This window comes from Eschscholzia californica, unplaced genomic scaffold, assembly GCF_041429995.1.
Source record: "Eschscholzia californica isolate CP2 unplaced genomic scaffold, dmEscCali1.0.p SCAF_6, whole genome shotgun sequence".
In the NCBI taxonomy this organism is placed as follows: domain Eukaryota; kingdom Viridiplantae; phylum Streptophyta; class Magnoliopsida; order Ranunculales; family Papaveraceae; genus Eschscholzia; species Eschscholzia californica.
Window position 1 is genome coordinate 3,554,541 of NW_028238483.1, and position 19,193 is coordinate 3,573,733.

The following is a 19,193-nucleotide window of genomic DNA, read 5'->3' on the forward strand; positions in this document are numbered from 1 at the left end:
CGTATCTATGTTCCAAATGTAGTTCCATTCTGGTGATTCATTATTTAAATCATACCTGTAGGTTTTGAGATAATTGTATGTTGATTTAATAGTATGATTTCATGATTTGCTTAGAGACCATCTGGCTTTATTATCAGCATCTATCTGCAAATTAATACTGGTAATGGCATTTCTAATGTCAACAGTAGACACAATTGTTAATAATATTCATATTCCATTCATTATTGGTAATAAGTTGGCTAAATGGGTTAATGAGATGGAGGTCACAAAAGTAATATTCAACAAAAAAAAAAGGTCAGAAAGGGACAAGGGTCACGTCCAAAAAAATGGGTGTTGGGATTTTTTTTGTATTATTTAGCCGCGACTTTGGAGAGTAAAGAAAATTTTCGAAGGAATAAAGACTTAGTCAACTATGATTGACTTAGGAGGCATATTTATTTATTAGGCTAAAAAATTACTTAATTTATCTCTTACCCCCCTAATCTTCATCTTCCTCACACCTCGTCCCCCCTAGAAATTTCGCCCACCAATAATTCGGCCACTACGAATTCCGGTTACCACAGATTTCGACCACCTTCTTCTGTCTTCCTCCTTTGAGCACTTTCTTTCTCTCTCTGAAGACTATCTTCTTCAACTTAGAATTTAAATTGAAGAAGATGATGAAGGAGAAACCTTTTCATCCCTTCCATTAATGGAAGACGAAGGGGTTTCCCTTTCATCGTTGCTGCAGAGGGCAACAGATACAACCATCTTTATTTAGTTCTGGAAAAATGTTACTACAAACAAGAAAAGCCACTCTGTTTTCTAACTAACCTCTCTCTCACTTTCTCTCTTCCCCGGATTTCCTTACATTGGTACACATCTCTGATCTAATCCGTCATCTGGGTTATCTTCAGTTTTATAAAACGATATCACTTTCTCCCAAATTTCTAAGAGGTAAGAAGAGCTTTTAGTCTAAATTTTCTCATTAATTATGGTAAATGGGTTCCTCTGTTTTTCTTCTTCTATCAAGTTTATATGAATAATCGAAAATGGAGTTTTTTACATTTTTCTTAGATTTTTGTTCTGATATTTTTAATTGAATTTCAGAAACTGGTCTCTTAATGTACTCATTTTGAGTCAACTCAAATTTTGTTTATAATTGAGATGAATGTTAAGTGTTTGACATATTTTCTCACTGAATTTCGTTTAAATGAATTCTTTCAAAAAAATTTGTTTAGTTTCATGTATATGGGGTTTGTGGATTCTAACAATTTACACTTGTTTATTATTATTTTTTTCTTACAGGAATTGAGAGATATTTCCTCCAAGTTATTGTTCATTGACACTCCATTATAGATACTGTTGAAGAACAAGAATTTCGTTGTCTATATCGAATGGGAATATCGTTTTCTTGTCCTGGAGCTGGTTATGATGCTTTAGATGAAGGTTTTGATGCTTTTATTAGACCTATCAATTTCAAAGGTGATAACATGAGAACGACAATTCGATCAGTAAGTTTTAAAGATAATCTTTATTACAGCAGAGGAGAGAGAGAGGGGAGTTGAAGATGGTCGCCGGAATTTGGGGTGGTCGGAATTGTTGGTGGGTGAAATATCTAGTGGGATGAGGTGTGAGGTAGATGAAGATTAGAGGGCAAGAGACAAGTTAATTATTTTTTGGGGCAAAAAATAAATATGCCCCGTATGTCAATCATAGTTGACTAAGTCTTTATCCCTCGAGATTTTTCTTTATTCCCGAAAAGTCTTGGCATATTATTTACATATGAGAGGTTTACAGAAGAGAAACAAAAGTACAATAAAGAACATATATAAGAACTGAAAAATACATCATGGAAACTAATTCTCCTAATTGTAACCTCCATGGTTGTATGATAAGCCGTCAGACAAACTATCTTGTATCTAGCAGTTGTCTAACCATCCTTCAAAAGAGGAAGAGTAACAATGAAATCCAATGAATAAGTGTTCAACAAAGTTAATGTCCATTGCATCCCATCCGAATTCGAGCATGAGTTCCCAATAAACCAACACAACTCCATGAAACTTTCGAACAGAGTAATTCATACTTGTCTCGGAATCACAAAAATGAATAACAACTCCCACGTAGAGCAAAAAAGGAAGCTCAACATATTCAAACAAGATAATTAAGTTCCAAAGTTTGGAGTCATCAGACTCTACAGTTACCCTCCAGACTTCTCTCGAAAGAGAAATAATATCCAACTGTCTGTCAAAGAAAGAAAAATTGAATACCTAGTGCTTAGGGTTGTTGATCCGGTTCAACCTGGAAGACACGACTGAATCAGGAATAAAAGATAGCAAAGCTACCCAAGGTGGAGATAGCGTTAGCAAATTTGTATTCCATGACAAGTAAAGAACCAATCCATTTTGAAGAGCAACCAAAGAGATGTATCCAGGTCCATAGGAGAAGCAATCAGCTTTAGAAGTAGCTAGAGAAGTAAAGCTGAACAATTTACCAAGGTGAAATGGGCTACCCAATAAGAATAAGGCCCGCGCTCGAGTAGATACTCCAGGATCAAAAGGGTGCCCCAAACAGTAACATATATAAGCCTAAGAAAGTAAATTGGGCTCAAAATATGAAGTGAAACTGTGGTAATAGTAAGAACCCAAGATTGAATATGTGTAAGCTAGAGGAGCATGGAGAGGTTTAAAAATGACATGTGTGAAAACAATAACATGAATAACGAGAGTAATGATGTTAAGGAAGATAATAATGAGAGAAATGAAGGATATGTCCCTTACACAGAGGAACTCAACTTTGATCATGCAACGCAAGATCATGATCATGGAGTCCCACAGCGACCAACTGAACCTGTATCGTATTCTCGTAGAGGGAAAAACCAGTTGGCTGAAATGAATGATTCAGGTACTTCTTCTTGGGGCAATAGTGTTAACAATGTTACAACCACTCTCAGTAGTATGAGTATCGACGATAGCTCTTATGGTTACGATAGTTCATTGGCATCATTTGGATATAAATACCCAAGTCATGTTTCTTGGAGTAATAGTGAAGATGAACGACCATTAATGTTTCCGCCTCAACACCAAGTTTTGTTATGTACCATCAATATCCCCTAACCGGGCCACTACGCGATATTCGTCAAGAGCAATACATTAAATACGTCGAACAATATCGGAATTGGTTTCGAAATCGAATGTTAGGGGCAGAATATTACAATGCAATTGGAAATCAATCTCATGTACATCCAAACCAAGACAGTGATGACGGGGGTAGGAGATCATTTTAGTATTAATGTCTAATGTAACAGAAAGGAAGTAATTTACAATTCCATCTTAATAAACTATTGTTCAGAAGATTACATCTTTTTATGCTTAACACAGGTTAAAGAGGTTTGGAATGAACAATTGCATCATATTTCTATCATTTTCGCAACATTGTAAAATTTCCACACAGATGGAAATGTGTCCACTTTACGACCGACCGAAATTTCCACCGAAACTGAAATTTCATTCCTTGATTGGTTGTCCGTCGTTTATCAGTATAAACTCTTTTGCTCGATTTCGGTACGTCAGAATGTTCTTTACCACTTCCCAATGGGCATTACCAGGATCAGATTTATATCGACTGACAAATTTGATCACATAACAAATGTCATGTCTAGTTCACACCATAACCTACATAAGGTTTCCAACGATCGAGGCATAAGGGATCCTTCTTATTTTGTTCCTAACCAGTCTTAGGAGACTACCTCTTGTATAAAGAGATGTCGTATCCGAAAGGTACACCATATTTCTTTGATAGCCTTATCCGAAACTTTTCAAATATTATGTTTATGTACATTTTATGGGAAAGGTCTATCATCCTCTTTTGCCGATAAATCAACAACTTTATATTGAGGATGTAGTTTGCGCTTTTCCTGGTCCTTAATTTAAAAAAGGTGACATACTTTGTATATCATTTTCGATCAGTATGATGACACCCCGTACAACACAAGGAAAATAATTTGTTTTTCCTTGATGTACTTGTACAGCATGGTTCCTTGTGGTTAAGAATGAGTTGTAGTGGCAGCTAAGAGCATCCTGATGGAGTTAAGAATGACTATCGAAGAAAATGTTTCTTTATAGTCGACTCCTTTGACCATAGTGTATTTTCTACCAACCGTGATTTGCACGTTGAAGTCTGAAGAACATATGACAAGTCATTATTTATTTCTAATTTTAAAAAGTTAAAGTCCAAAATAATTTATCTTATTAAATGTCTTTAAGGAATATGATAGAAAAATCTGTACATACATACTAAGCTGAGTGTTTCCAACATTTAGTATTATCAAAATGTACATGTTAAAAGCGTATCATCTTAAAATATGTTTTTGTTTGCACGTGTTAGTTAAAGTTATAACTTTTGTCGAGTTTTAACAACTAAAGGGAGGATGATTATAAATTCCAATATTTGGGGGATAATAGGAAATAAGGTCCATACTTAAATAATATTGTAAAAAAAAACTCATTTCGTAAAAGTACAATTTTACCTCCTAAATGAAATTTCCCGTCCAAATCAACGTGTAAAACATTTTTGAAAATTTCTGAACAAATCTAAGTTTGCTCTCAACATTCTGACTAAAACATTTTGACTGGCACTAACATTCTGACTAAAACATTTTTCAAATTGTCTTGTGAAGAAAGAAATGGTTTCCACATTTTTTTTGTTATGCATATTATCCTTCGTGTTTGAGAAACCCATTAACGGGAAACTTATATTTTAGCTAATGCATTATATATGTTGTTAAAAACACAATTATATATGTCGGAAATATTTTATAACAAGTCAGAGCAATTATATGTCGTTAACATTTACTAACAACAGAATTATATATGTTGTCAACAGTTTATAACAACATATTTATATATGTTGTCAACGTAGAAAGGTAAAAAGGGGATTATGAAAAAAAATGGGACTGTCTTATTAACAACATAATTATATATGTTATAAACCGTCTGGAAAGTGTTAAAAAATCGTTAATTTTTTTGTGCGTTTTTTTTTCCTATTTAGGTCCGGATTTAGGTTTTTCATGCATTCTTCCACAACTAAAAGTATAATTCCCCACATTGATATTTGTAGGTTCATGAAAAGAAATAGAGAAATTGATGTCTAAAATGTAGCTTGTGTGACACATGTTAATTGTTAAGCTATAAATCATTTTTTAATAGAAAATTCTAAATTTTCTCGCGTGACTCGACTATAGTATCTAGCCTCGTAAAATTCTAGAGTTGTATAAAGTTTCTTAATAAAAGATTAAAATTTTAGTGGTACAAGGAGAAAGAAATTAAGAAAGATGGACATGTTGAAGAGAGACCAGAGTGTATCATTGTTCCATCAACTATTTTTTTTTTTGTTGAAAATTGTTCCATCAACTATGATTGTAGGTTGAAATCCGAAAGACATATTATAGATTTTTGTTTCTCTTTAATTTTTTTTTTTAAGCCACGGGAATCGATTTCCATTCATAAGTGATAAAATCACATAATTTACATGGATGAAATTTTATTTCTCTCTTCTAACTTCATGAGAGTTGCATACCTTTAAATGCAAAGTGCCTCGTGCATAAGAAAGAAATTGGACTAGACTCTGACGAAGAAAGATAGGAAAAAGATGAAAGGATCCTAAAGAACACAAATGAAAAGACCCTAAAGGTCAACAAAACAACTGATAATACAAATAAAGAAAATGCTAATCAAACATCCCCGTCACATTCGCCGGAAAATCGATATTGTCGCCGGAAAACTGCCACCATTGTCGGAAAACTGCCGTCATAACCGGAAAAGCCATCGTCATCTCCGAAAAGCCGCCACCACCATTGAAGGACCTCCAGTATAATAGTACTAAATATAGGTAATTTCTTCTTCTGTATTCTTTGCGAAATTGAGTCATTTGTTGTCTTAATAATCCGATTGAAATTGGTGTGTGCAAATCTTTTTATTCACAACGAAATCGTTAAAATTGACATCCCAAATGAATTGATACCCTTGATAGAATACTTCGATGAAAATTCATCTAAATCTTCACCATCAACAAGTGCAGATCTGAATCATCGATTCCGAAATATTAACTAGTTCATCAATCGCTTCCATGGATTGTACGATCTTCGAGTTGTTTTTATGATGGGCGAAAAAGATAGCCTGGAGGGAATTAATGGTTGCCTTCTTCATATCCTCCATGAATCTAAGTAGAGAAATAAAATCTCTTACTCTTTCTCCAGTAACCGTGCAAGAAGATACGATTAGACCCTAGAAACTATAATGGAGGGATACTAACTACTACAAGGAAAAGAGGAAAGGGGATCCGGCGAAGGGAGGGCCCTTCGCCGGAAGAACAAAGCAGATCTGACGACGGTTATAAGAGATAGAGAGAGAAAGTGATGAAAAAAAGGGGTTGGTCTTGTTTCTCTTTAATCTTAACAAATCAAAGTTTCCCGTTCTTTACTGAAAATAATTTATTTTGTCACGTGGCTTTTAGTGATATAAGGAAAAAGAAATTAAGAAAGATGTACGTGTTGAAGAGAGACCAGAGTGTATCCATGTTCTACCAACAGTGATTGTAGGTCAAAATCCGACAGACATATTATAGATTTTTGTTTCTCTCTAATTATAGCAAATCAAAGTTTATTGCTCTTTACTGAAATTAATTTATATTATTACGTGGCTTTTAGTAAAATGATCAAAAAACCTCTTTAGGGTGAGTTTTCAAATTTTAATATTATCAAAATGTATTCTATATATTGGTAGTAATTTTAAAATCTCTTAAATTTCGAAATATCTAAAATTTAAAAAGATTTGAAAATTAAAAATATTTGAAATTTAAAAAAGTAAATCTTAAAATATCTTTTTTGTTCCACATGTTAGTTATTGAAGCTATAAATTTTGTCCACTTTTAACAAGTAAAAGTATAACTTCCCTCATTAATATCCATATTTGTAACTTTCTGAAAGGAAAAAGAGGAAATAATGTTTACAAATGTAGCTTATGTGACACATGTTAGTTGGTAAGTTTTAAATCATTTCCATTTTATTTCAAACATGATTTCAAGTATCTTAGTGATTCTCCTACTAAATCTTTTTTTTGTTAAAGAATTCTCCTACTAAATCTAGCCTTCAAAAGATTCAGAAGCCCTATAAAGTTCCCTGAGTAGAAGAGTAAAATTTTAGTAGTAGAAGGAGAAGAAAATTGAGAAAGATGTATGTGTTGAAGAGAGACGGACGTAAGGAAGCAGTTCATTTCGACAAAATCATTGCTCGACTGAAGAAGCTAAGTTATGGTCTGAGTACAGACCATTGTGATCCTGTTCTTGTTGCTCAGAAAGTTTGTGCTGGGGTTTACAAAGGTGTCACCACTAGTCAACTTGATGAACTTGCCGCTGAGACTGCTGCTGGCATGACTGCCAACCATCCGGATTATGCTTCTGTAATTTACTCTTCTTTTTATTTCTGATTTTTTTGTTGTTGGATTCATGGGTTTATTTTCATTTACTTTTTCTCTACTTTTTTTTTTGGGTGGTTCAGTTAGCTGCAAGAATTGCAATTTCGAATCTGCATAAGAACACCAAGAAATCATTTTCGGAGACGTAAGAATCCTTTTTTTTATTCTCTCACCTCTTTTCTTTTATTTTCTTTAAAAACGAGGAGGTTTGATTGTAATGAGTGAATGTAGGATCAAGGATATGTACAACCATGTTGATGAGAGATCAGGGCTCAAGGCTTCTCTTGTGGCAGATGATGTATACCAGATTATCATGAAGGTATATTTTCCAACGGAAGTTTTAAAGGCGCCCCATTTGTTTTACTAAAAGTATCTCTTAATTTTTAGAAAATTGTTAATAGCGCCCCATCTCAAAACAAAGACTCCCACTTTTGTAATTGACTTGAAATCGTGGACCAACCGATTTTGGTTAAACAAATTTACCACCGTCAAAGGGCCAGTAACACAAATAGGGGCGCCTCAGAAGCTTCCCATTTTCTAATCATAAACGAGCAATAATTTTTTTTTCATTTATGTTTTCTTACATAGATGGTGGTAGTAAATTGTCCCTTTCTAATTTACATAGATGGTGGTAATAAATTTAGAGACGCATAGGCAGAAAGATGGTTCGGTCGATCCCCATTATTTAAAGTGTTCCTCTCTCCACGTGGACCGGCCAATGGGTGGAGGCGGTCACAACAACCTTTGACATGTGGTCGGCCCCAAATTTCGAGTGAAACGATATTTTTGTTCCAAAAAAATTACTTCAACAGTCATTTGTTGGGAAAAATAACCTAATTAACTTGTTCAAGAATATGAAGATAAACGATGTGAAAGTAAAAACAGAGACACCAAGATTATTTAACGTGGCAAAAAACTACTCCAAGATAGAAGGTAAAAAACCACGGGACCTAGTCCAGAAATCTTCCACTATAATGATAATAGTGGGGTTACACAATTCTTCCCTAAAGCAATAGGAGATTAACAATTCTTCAAGATGTGTAGAAACGCTCTTGGATAATAACTCTTCACCAAAACTATGGTGGATAAACTGAACAAAGAAACAAAGAAATAGAAATCTGTTACTCCTTAGGATTTGAACAAATCCTAGATTACCAATGGCTGAAGAAGATAATCACAAACTAAATTGCTTCACAAGATTAATAATCTTCTTTTCTTCAAACCAATATTCTTCTCTTTTACTCTCTCATGAAAGAACCTTCAGAAATCTCTCTTTCTCTGACTTCTCTTTGTTTTGAAAGTTGTGAATAATCTCTTCCTCTTCATTCCCTTTTATAATGATAAATATGGAGGTTTACCAATAGAAATAGGAATTCCATTTTAGGCTTGAAAAGATGGAAGTTTCTATTTTTTCCCCAAATAAGGAATAAGGAAAATCCTATTTCAATCAGGAATCCATTTATTATAAGGATGGATCCCAGCAAGCTTCCCCTCCCGACTTATGAAGAGGGACCTACCACACCCAAACCTGCAACACTGCTACATAACTCATGCCTTCCTTTGGGTAATGGTTTTCTCATCATATCAGAACTATTTTCGTCAGTATGGATTTTCTCGATCTTCAACACCTTTTCTTCAAGAACATCTTGGATCCACTAATATCTAACATTTATATGGTTAGACTTGGAATGGAAACTGGAATTCTTACTGAGGTGGATGGCACTCTGACTATCACAATGAATAACATAATTATCTTCTTTCATACCAAGTTCTTCTAACAGTCTCTTCATCCATAACATCTCCTTGTAACATTCTGTGATGGCAATATATTCTTCCTCTGTAGTAGATAAAGCTACACACTTTGGTAATTTAGATTTCCATGACATTGCTCTCCCTGAAAATGTAAATAGGTAGCCTGATGTGGACCTTTTGGAGTCTACATCTGCTGCTATGTTTGCATCTGTGTAAGGGACTAATACTGGCTTATCATTACCAAAACATATACGATCTTTAGACGTACATATAAGATACTTCAGAATCCACTTCACTGCTAAGCAATGCTCTTTGCGTGGATTGGCAAGAAATCTGCTTACTACTCCAACTTCAAATGCAATGTCCTGTCTCGTAGGCACCATTGCATACATCAAGCTTCCTACAACTGAAACATAAAGAATTTTCTTCATTTCTTCTTTCTCACTTCTAGTTGATGGACACTGATCACGCGTCAACTTGAAGTCACTGGCTAATGGACAACTCACTGGTTTTGTCTTGTCCATATTGAACCTTTCTAGAACCTTCTCAATGTATCTTTCTTGTGATAGCCAAAGTTTCCCAGCTTTTCTATCACGAGAGATATGCATGCCAAGAATTTATTTTGCTGAATATAAGTTTTTCATATTGAAATACTTGTTTAGTTCCTTCTTTAACCTGCTAATTTTATTAGCATCCTGACCAACAATCAACATATCATCAACATAAAGCAGAAGTATAATCAAATCTCCATCAGGAAATTATGAATGAAAACACAATGATCTGAAGCCGTCCTGTGATACCCTTGATCCTTCATAAATGATTCAAACTTTTTGTACCACTGTCTTGGTGCTTGTTTCAGCCCATATAAACTCTTCTCTAACTTACAAACCAAGTTTTCCTTACCTTTAACTTCAAACCTTGTTGGTCGTTCTATATACACATCTTCCTCTAAGTCACCATGAAGGAAAGCGGTCTTGACATCTAGTTGTTCAATTTCTAGGTTCTCACTTGCAGTCAATCCTAATACTAACCGTATAGAGGACATCTTCACCACCGGGGAGAAAATCTCATCAAAATCAATACCCTTCTTCTGCCCAAATCCTTTCACCACTAGGCGTGCCTTGTACCGTGGTTGTAAATTTCTTTCTTCGGTTTTGATTTTGAACACCCACTTATTTTTAAGAATTTTCTTATTCTTAGGTTTTTCAACCAACTTAAAAGTGTTGTTCTTATGCAAGGATTCAATCTCATCTTGCATAGCTTTCAACCACTCCTTGTGTACATCATCTAGGGCTTCTTCATAACACTGCAGTTCTCCACTATCTGTAACCATCACACACTCGTGTGGAGGATACTTGGTAGATGGTGCTCTCTCTCTAGTCGATCTTCTCAATTCAGCTGGTGGTTCATGTTGAACTTCCATTCCTTGTTCAACATCATCACCCTTAGGAACATCTTCATGATTTTGTTCTTCATCTACATTATCATGCATAACTTTAGAAGAGATATGTGGATCTAGATCAATGAGATCATTACTATGATTCTCATGTTTCTCAAATTTCCCGAAGTCCTCAATAGTTTGATCTTCAAAAAAGACCACATCTCTACTTCTAATAATCTTTTTATCGACTGGGTCCCCTCACCTGTATTCGAATTTCTCATCTGCATACCCTAAAAAGATGCATTGCTTGGCTTTATCATCAAGCTTTGTTCTTTGATCTTTAGCTATATGCACAAAAGCCCTGCAACCAAACACCCTTAGGTGTTCATAATTGACTTCTTTCCCAGCCCACACTCTCTCAGCTACATCGACATCTAATGGTGCTGAAGGTGATAAATTGATCAGATAACATGCAGTATGCATTGCCTCACTATAAAAACTTTTAGGCAGCTTAGCTTCTGAGAGCATACATTTGATCATCTCCACAATAGTGCGATTCATGCGTTCTACTACACATTTTGTTGTGGAAATTCTTGAAAACTGTAAGTACCTAATCTTTGGTTGTTATGGCATATGCCAAACTTTCCTGGAAGCATCCTCAATAAAAATAACAAAATACAAAGCACCAACAAGTGTTTTGACCTTTAAAGGTCCACAAACGTCAGAATAAATGAGCTCCAAAACACTGGATTTTCTTTTAGATGCATTCCTTCAAAGGAAACTTTATGTTGCTTTCCTACCAAACAATGAGACCAAGTGTTTAAATTTATATTCTTTCATGTTCGGTAAGTCTTGTCGTTTAGCAAGGATTTGGAGTCCCTTCTCTCTCATGTGCCCGAGTCTTCTATGTCAAAGATCAGTGGAAGAATCTTTTTCAACTGCATGCAATTCTCTTTGACACAGGTTTACTTGAATCCTGTATAAAGTACAACACTTCTTTCCCCCCCTTCCTATCACCATTGACCTTTTTGTGAGTTTTTACTTTCCATCACCAAAGTGACTGTGATACCCTTCATCATCTAATACTTCTGTAGAGATTTCGTTATATCAAAGATCTGGTATATGCCTCACATTCTTAAGAATTAATGTACTCCCTTTGGTCGTCTCAATTTTCACTTCTCCAATTCCTATGATTTTTGAGAAACCTAAGTTTCCCGTCCTAACTTTGCCAAGGTCACTAGTTCTCTAAGATTTAAATAAATCCTTACATGGAGTAGCATGATATGAAGCACCCGAGTCAACCAACCATGTTGTTTCTAGTTCTGACTCAGTCATACTTAAGCAAGTGTCTTCACAACCTGAGAGTAAGATAATGTCATCACCTGATGCAACTGCTGCAACATTGTCTTGTTTTTCATCATCCTTTTTATTTTCCTTCTTTGGTTTCCTCCATTCCCTCTTGTAATAACCCATTCTTCCACAACCAAAACATCTAACTTCTTTGTTTGGTTTTGATCTTTCCCTTGACTTATCACGGTTATGAGGTTTTTTACTTTTTCCTGTCCCCCCCCCCCCCCCCCCCCGTCTTTCTGTAACAAGTGCTTTTGAATGAGACTCGTCTGACGATGATTTCCTTCTTGTCTTCATTCAACAAATTAACTACCTGTTACGTGGTTCATACGCATTATGCCATCCGGAGCAGAATTGCTAAGAGACACCACCAATTTCTCCCAACTATCTGGTAAAGAATTTAGAAGAAGTAAGGCCTGCAACTCATCATCCAAAACTAACTTCATTGCAGAAAGCTGATTTACTAGACTTTTCATCTCATTCAAGTGTTGAGCAATTAAGGTTCCTTCTTTATATTCAAATGTCATAGCTTTCTCAACAAATAAGTCTTTTTGGCAGTTGTCTTCTGATCATATAATTCTTCTAATTTCCTCCATACACTAAAAGCGGAAGTCTCCGTTAATACATGATGAGAAACACTGGGTTCTACCCATTGTCGAATAAATCCAAAAACCTTTCGATCTAATACCGTCCAATCTTCTTCATCCATCTTCATCGATTTTGTACCGTGATTTTCAATGGGTGCAGCTAGGTCTTTGCAGTATAACAAATCTTTCATTTTCTGCGTTCCACATCAAATAGTTTTCTCCATCTAAACTAATCATGCGATTAGTATTCACTTCCATATTTCTGAACAATAAATCTAACCTGAGCTCTGATACCACTTGCTAGGAAAAATAACCTAATTAACTTGTTTAGGAATATGAAGATAAATGATGTGAAAGTAAAAGCAGAGACACCAAGATTATTTAACGTGGCAAAAAACCCCTCCAAGATAGAAGGTAAAAAACCACGGGACCTAGTCCAGAAATCTTCCACTATAATTATAATAATGGGTTACACAATTCTTCCCTAAAGCAATAGGGGATTAACCAATTCTTCAAGATGTGTAGAAACACTCTTGGATAACAACTCTTCACCAAAACTATGGTGGATAAACTGAACAAAAAAACAAAGAAATAGAAATCTCCTATTCCTTAGGATTTGAGCAAATCTTAGATTACCAAAGGCTGAAGAAGATAACCACAAACTAAATTGCTTCACAAGATTAATAATCTTCTTTTCTTCAAACCAATATTCTTCTCTTTCAATCGCTCTTGAAAGAACGACTTCAGAAATATCTCTTTCTCTGGCTTCTCTTTGTTCTGAAAGTTATGAATAATCTCTTTCCTTTCATTCTCTTTTATAATAATAATAGGGAGGTTTATCAATAGAAATAGGAATTCCTTTTTAGGCTTTAAAAAATAGAAATTTCTATTTTTTTCTCCAAATAAGGAATAAGGGAAATCCTGTTTCAATTAGAAGTACTTTTATTATAGGGAGGGACCCCAACATAATTTACATAGATGGTGGTAATAAAATTAGGGACGCATAGGCAGAAAGCTGGTGTGGTCGATCCCCATTATTTAGAGCGTTTATCTCTCCAGATGGACCGTCTAATGGGCGGAGGCGGCCACATCAACCTTCGACATGCGGTCGACCCCAAATTTCGAGTCAAACGATATTTTTGTTCCAAAAAAAAAAATACTTCAACAGTCATTTGTTTGAATTACTACACAAAATACTTAAAAATACAGTGGTGGAAATTAATGTTTATTTTCTTGTGTTGATTTGTTTCAGAATTCTCAACTCTTGGATAGTGAGATCATATATCACAGAGACTTTGACTATGATTATTTTGGTTTCAAAACCCTTGAAAAATCATACCTTTTAAAGATTAATGGAAAAGTTGTTGAAAGACCACAACACATGTTGATGAGGGTTTCTGTTGGAATCCATAAGGATGACATTGCATCTGCTCTAAAAACTTATCATTTGATGTCTCAACGTTGGTTTACTCATGCTACACCTACCCTTTTTAATGCTGGAACACCAAGGCCCCAAGTAAGTTCTTTTTTTTTCGCTATAAGCTTACTATCTCTTTTCTTTGTTTACTTGATATATATATTTTTTTCTTAATTCGATCGTATATGCCATCAGTTGAGTAGCTGTTTCCTCGTATGCATCAAAGAAGACGGTATAGATGGGATATTTGATACCTTGAAGGAGTGTGCTGTTATTAGCAAATCAGCTGGGGGAATTGGTTTTTCTATCCATAATGTTCGTGCCACTGGTAGTTATATTCGTGGTACAAATGGGACATCTAATGGCATTGTTCCTATGCTACGAGTGTTCAATGATACTGCACGTTACGTCGACCAAGGAGGATGCCGAAGGAAGGGTACGTAATGGTTTTCGTTTGATATGATTGAAGTGCTAGCTGCTCAATGTTGATACGTTTGTGCATAGTGTAGGTGCATTTGCTGTGTATTTGGAGCCATGGCATGCTGATATTTTTGATTTTCTGGATCTCCGAAAAAATCACGGAAAGGTATGCTTCGACTTATGATATTTCTCTTAATTTTTCTACATCCTATTGGAAAGGCTAGGATTGAATCGCATGTAGTGAGTTTTCTGTATAACATGTTGTACACTTGCAGGAAGAAAACCGAGCTCGTGATCTATTTTACGCTCTCTGGGTTCCTGACCTTTTTATGAAAAGAGTCCAAGAAAATGGGCAATGGTCATTATTTTGCCCTAATGAGGCTCCAGGCTTGGCCGATTGTTGGGGCGAAGAATTTGAGCAATTGTATACTAAGTATGAGACAGAGGTACAACTCTTCGAATGACCTTTTAGTTTTTCAACATTTTTCCACGTCTTATAAGAAAGCTAATATGGTATTGTATTACCCAGGGCAAGGCAAAGAAGGTCATCCCAGCTCAAAATCTATGGTTTGAAATTCTCAAAGCCCAGATGGAAACTGGAACTCCTTATATGCTCTATAAGGTATTCCACTGAGCATGTTGATTTGGTGTTCATGACATTATTATCTAAGTTTGAGTTATTTACTTGTTTCTTCTTATCTTCAGGATACTTGCAACAGAAAGAGCAATCAAAAGAATTTAGGAACTATTAAATCCTCAAACTTGTGTACAGAAATTATTGAGTACACTAGTCCAACTGAAACTGCAGTTTGTAATTTGGCATCGATTGCTCTACCTCGATATATCAGGGAGAAGGTCTGTAATTTTGATAATGTATTTTTCTCAAGTACATCATTCATTCATCTCGCTATGCTTTGACAACACTTAATGGTTGATGTACTTTGTTCGTTAGGATGTTCCAATCGAATCTCACTCGTCTAAGCTGGTTGGGAGCAGGGGTTCTGGAAATCGATATTTTGATTTTGACAAACTAGCTGAGGTATATTCACATCTTGCTTTAGTCTGGCATGCCACATGACGGTTCATCTGTTTCGATTATTGCCTGCCTGTATTGGTTCTTCTGGTAGCATATGTTGCTTTTGTCGTAATAGGTTACTGGAGTTATTACGAGAAATCTCAACAAGGTAATTGATGTTACATACTACCCTGTTGAGACTGCCAAAAGGTCAAATTTGAGGCACAGACCCATTGGAATAGGAGTCCAAGGTCTTGCTGATACATTCATCTTGCTTGGCATGCCATTTGATTCACCAGAGGTAACAACAGTGAACATGTTGTTTCATTTTCGCTATTCGAGTTTGTTGATGTGGATAACTAAATTTGTAATATTCGTCCCTTTTTCTAGGCTCAACAACTGAATAAGGATATATTTGAGACTATCTACTATCATGCTTTAAAAGCTTCTTGTGAGATTGCTACAAATGAAGGCCCTTATGAGTCATACGAGGGGAGTCCTGTTAGCCAGGTCTGTATATTGACGTAGCTTTTTATGCGTTTTAAATACCTCTAGTAAGCAGCTAATTAACTAGTTAATGTTGTGAATTTGCAGGGAGTTTTTCAACAAGATATGTGGGGTGTAAAACCATCAGATCGATGGGACTGGATGGCTCTTAGAGAAATGGTCTCCAAGAATGGAGTAAGAAATTCCCTTCTTGTAGCACCCATGCCTACAGCTTCAACCAGCCAGATTCTCGGCAACAATGAGTGTTTTGAACCATATACTTCGAATATCTATAGTCGTCGAGTTTTAAGGTTTGCTTCGTTTCCTACTGCATTTTGCTTTTGGCATGAGATACGTGTCGTCTAATAACCTTTTTTTTTTTTTGCTTGTGTTTGTAGTGGCGAGTTTGTTGTGGTGAATAAACATCTACTTCATGACTTAACTGAGATGGGTATTTGGTCTCCTGCTCTTAAGAATAAAATAGTTTACGAGGATGGTTCAGTTCTGAATGTCCCTGAAATTCCCGATGATCTGAAAGCTATTTACAGGTATAGGATATTTGCAAGTTTTCTAATATTGTAAGCTTATTTAAGAAATTTGTTCCTAAGAGCTGCTACTGTTGTGGGGGATTAGGACTGTGTGGGAGATCAAGCAGCGGGCATTAGTTGACATGGCGGTGGATCGTGGGTGTTACATAGATCAGAGTCAGAGCTTGAATATCCACATGGACCAGCCTAATGTTAAGAAGCTCACATCCTTGCACTTCCATGCTTGGTCAAAGGTATGAGGAGTTTTTAAATATCATCTTTATAAGTGTTATATTATAAAGTCACCTAACTTGCTCTTCTTTTTATTTTGAAATCTTAAGGGTTTGAAAACAGGAATGTATTACCTGCGATCACGTGCTGCAGCTGATGCCATCAAATTTACTGTCGATCTATCTGCTTTAAAGGTAGTACATTTGATTCTTCATTCGGTTTGGTGTTGTTTTTTCATTTGATACTTATTTTTAGTACTTACTTTTGTTTGGGGCAACATATGTAGGAAAATGCGAAGGTGAGTGAAGATGGTGGAGACGATGAATCGAAGATGGCAAAGATGGTATGTTCCCTACAGAATGGGGCCGACTGCTTGGCTTGTGGAAGTTGAAAAATGGAAGAAGAAGATAGTTGTCAGGGAGTGAATAAAAAAGAGGGTAGGAGAGACTGAGTGGTAAAACTTGAATTCTAAGTTCATTCGAGTAATAAATTATGATGGTTGTTGGTTTTAAAATGGATAATTGGTTTGCATATTCTTCTGCATTAAGGTTGTAGATGTTTTGTTTCCCATGGTTCAAGTCCTTCAATTCTAGGAGAATTAGCTTATAGACTTGGCTTGACTACTCACTTGGGTAAGCTTCTGCGACCACCCAAGTCAGGCTATAGAACTTGAAAAGTTAGTATTAGATGATTTTTTTTCCCTCAGTGTCCTATCTCGATCGTCTGAATCTAAATTGTCTGATTCAAATAAAATTTAGATCAATTGAATCAATCATTCAAATGTACTAGATGGTAAGGAGCTGAGGTAAGATACTTAGCACTCAAATGATCAAAATGAAGAGGATAAGGAGTGAGATTGGAATACCCTATTCAGAATGAAGTTAAGATAACTACAAATACTCAGAACCTATAGGAAAGGGTAGGGGTGTACATGAACCGAGCGTTTAACAAGCTGCTCGAGCTTGGCTCGACTATTGCTCGTGTTCGACTCGAAGATTAACGAGTATGAGCTTAACACGAGCCCAAAATCATACTCGGTTATGTAAACGAGCCGAGCTTGATCCTTCTTTAGTGTATCGCGAGCTACTCGTAAACAACTCGTTTAACATACTATTATAATAGTGTAGTACATAATTACATATTAGTATTGAAACTTGTACATGAAATATCAACCATTAAAAAATTATTAGAATATGAATCATTAATCATTATTATATATTGTATGTGACAAATGATCATTGAAGTATTTTGATAATTTAGGAAGTTGTTTTAATTTGAAGTATTTTTATAAACGAGCTTAAAACAACGAGAGTTCGAGCTCGAACTCGAACTCTTTCAAACTTATACGAGTCGAGCTTGAACAAGTGTATAATTACTCGAACGAGCTCGAGCTCGAGCAAACAGTCAAATACACGAACCGAGCTTGAACATCTTACTACTCGGCTCGGCTCGACTCAAATACACCCCTAGGAAAGGGTGTATTACTTTTCCCTAGCTGAAGAGTTCTCAAGCAGTTTTTGCTTCCTCAACTCTCTTCAAGAGAGACTCGAGGTCGACCATGAAGAATTACGGGTGAACAAGGCTTGCAATCCAACATATTTTCTATATGAAGAAGTGATGCAACGCGTAGTAGGCAAAAGATTAGAGGTATAGAGTTCGCTTCTCTATGATTGATTAAATCCAACAAAATTTTGTTCAATAAACTAAGCTCCCTTAAGAATAAACATTATAGGCTTGAAACCCTAAAATAACAGAAGTCTAAAAATACTAAAATATCTAGAATCTAAAAACTGCTAAAAACTAGGAAAACAACCACACTTAGGAAACTGCTAAAAACTATAAAATCTTCCTGATAGGCCTAAAATAGGTCTATTCCCGCAAGTATACGGGGTCAAGTTATAGTATTGAAAATAAGATCGAGTATCGTCCCAAGGACAAGCTATTTTATCTAAATCTCGAATTAAAACCCCCTTTCATTAATTTTGATTTGTTTTTTTAAGAAACTATTTTAAAAAGAAAGCAATACTAAAAGACTAATAAGAATGAAATCAAGATGAGAAGAAGAATCTAGGGTTTTCGATTTCACCACATAAATGGACTACTTAAAACATGCATTAATTAACAAATCCCTTTTCTCATGTATAACTCAAAATCTAACATAATAAACTATTTAGATTTCGGAATATATTCTTTAATAACACAATTCAAAATCAAGAATGTATGATTGACTACCATATAAAACTAATTTCCTACACTATCATTCAAGATCTAAAAAGCATATCTCATCTAATAAATCAATAAAAGCATGAAATATCTAATTATAATACATGAATGATAATAAGGTTATAGAATCAACATGAAATAACAATAAATAGGCATTGAAGCTCAAAATAAGGATTCATTGATTTATAACATATCTCAAAATAAGCCCAAATATGGGTTTCCTCTACACCCTAGATACAAAATTTAGCTACTCATGGAATCTAAAATAATATTCATTGAATTCATAAAATAAATGGAATTACAAAAGATTAATGGAAAGAAATCACCAAGAATGTTCCCAATCCATATTCCCA

General features: G+C 35.3%; 1 protein-coding gene across 1 annotated transcript; it reads left to right on the forward strand.

Annotated features, from left to right (window-relative positions):
- Positions 1 to 7,016: 7,016 nt before the first annotated feature.
- Positions 7,017 to 17,131, forward strand: LOC147530862 (ribonucleoside-diphosphate reductase large subunit-like). Its single transcript, XM_086647389.1, has 17 exons — positions 7,017 to 7,436; positions 7,535 to 7,596; positions 7,683 to 7,770; positions 13,774 to 14,037; positions 14,134 to 14,374; positions 14,448 to 14,524; positions 14,634 to 14,804; positions 14,888 to 14,980; positions 15,064 to 15,213; positions 15,311 to 15,397; positions 15,510 to 15,674; positions 15,764 to 15,883; positions 15,968 to 16,170; positions 16,258 to 16,407; positions 16,493 to 16,640; positions 16,728 to 16,811; positions 16,904 to 17,131. The coding sequence occupies exons 1-17, from the start codon at positions 7,209 to 7,211 to the stop codon at positions 17,006 to 17,008; spliced, it is 2,436 nt and encodes an 811-aa protein (XP_086503515.1). The 5' UTR covers positions 7,017 to 7,208; the 3' UTR covers positions 17,009 to 17,131.
- The last annotated feature ends 2,062 nt before the right edge of the window (positions 17,132 to 19,193 follow it).

Bases quoted from the DNA above. Each gene is read 5' to 3' on its own strand.
- LOC147530862 (XM_086647389.1), top strand. From the start codon at position 7,209: ATGTATGTGTTGAAGAGAGACGGACGTAAGGAAGCAGTTCATTTCGAC. The intron at 14,375-14,447 runs GTACGTAATGGT...TGCATAGTGTAG, and splicing joins AGGAGGATGCCGAAGGAAGG to GTGCATTTGCTGTGTATTTG. The intron at 16,812-16,903 runs GTAGTACATTTG...CAACATATGTAG, and splicing joins TCGATCTATCTGCTTTAAAG to GAAAATGCGAAGGTGAGTGA.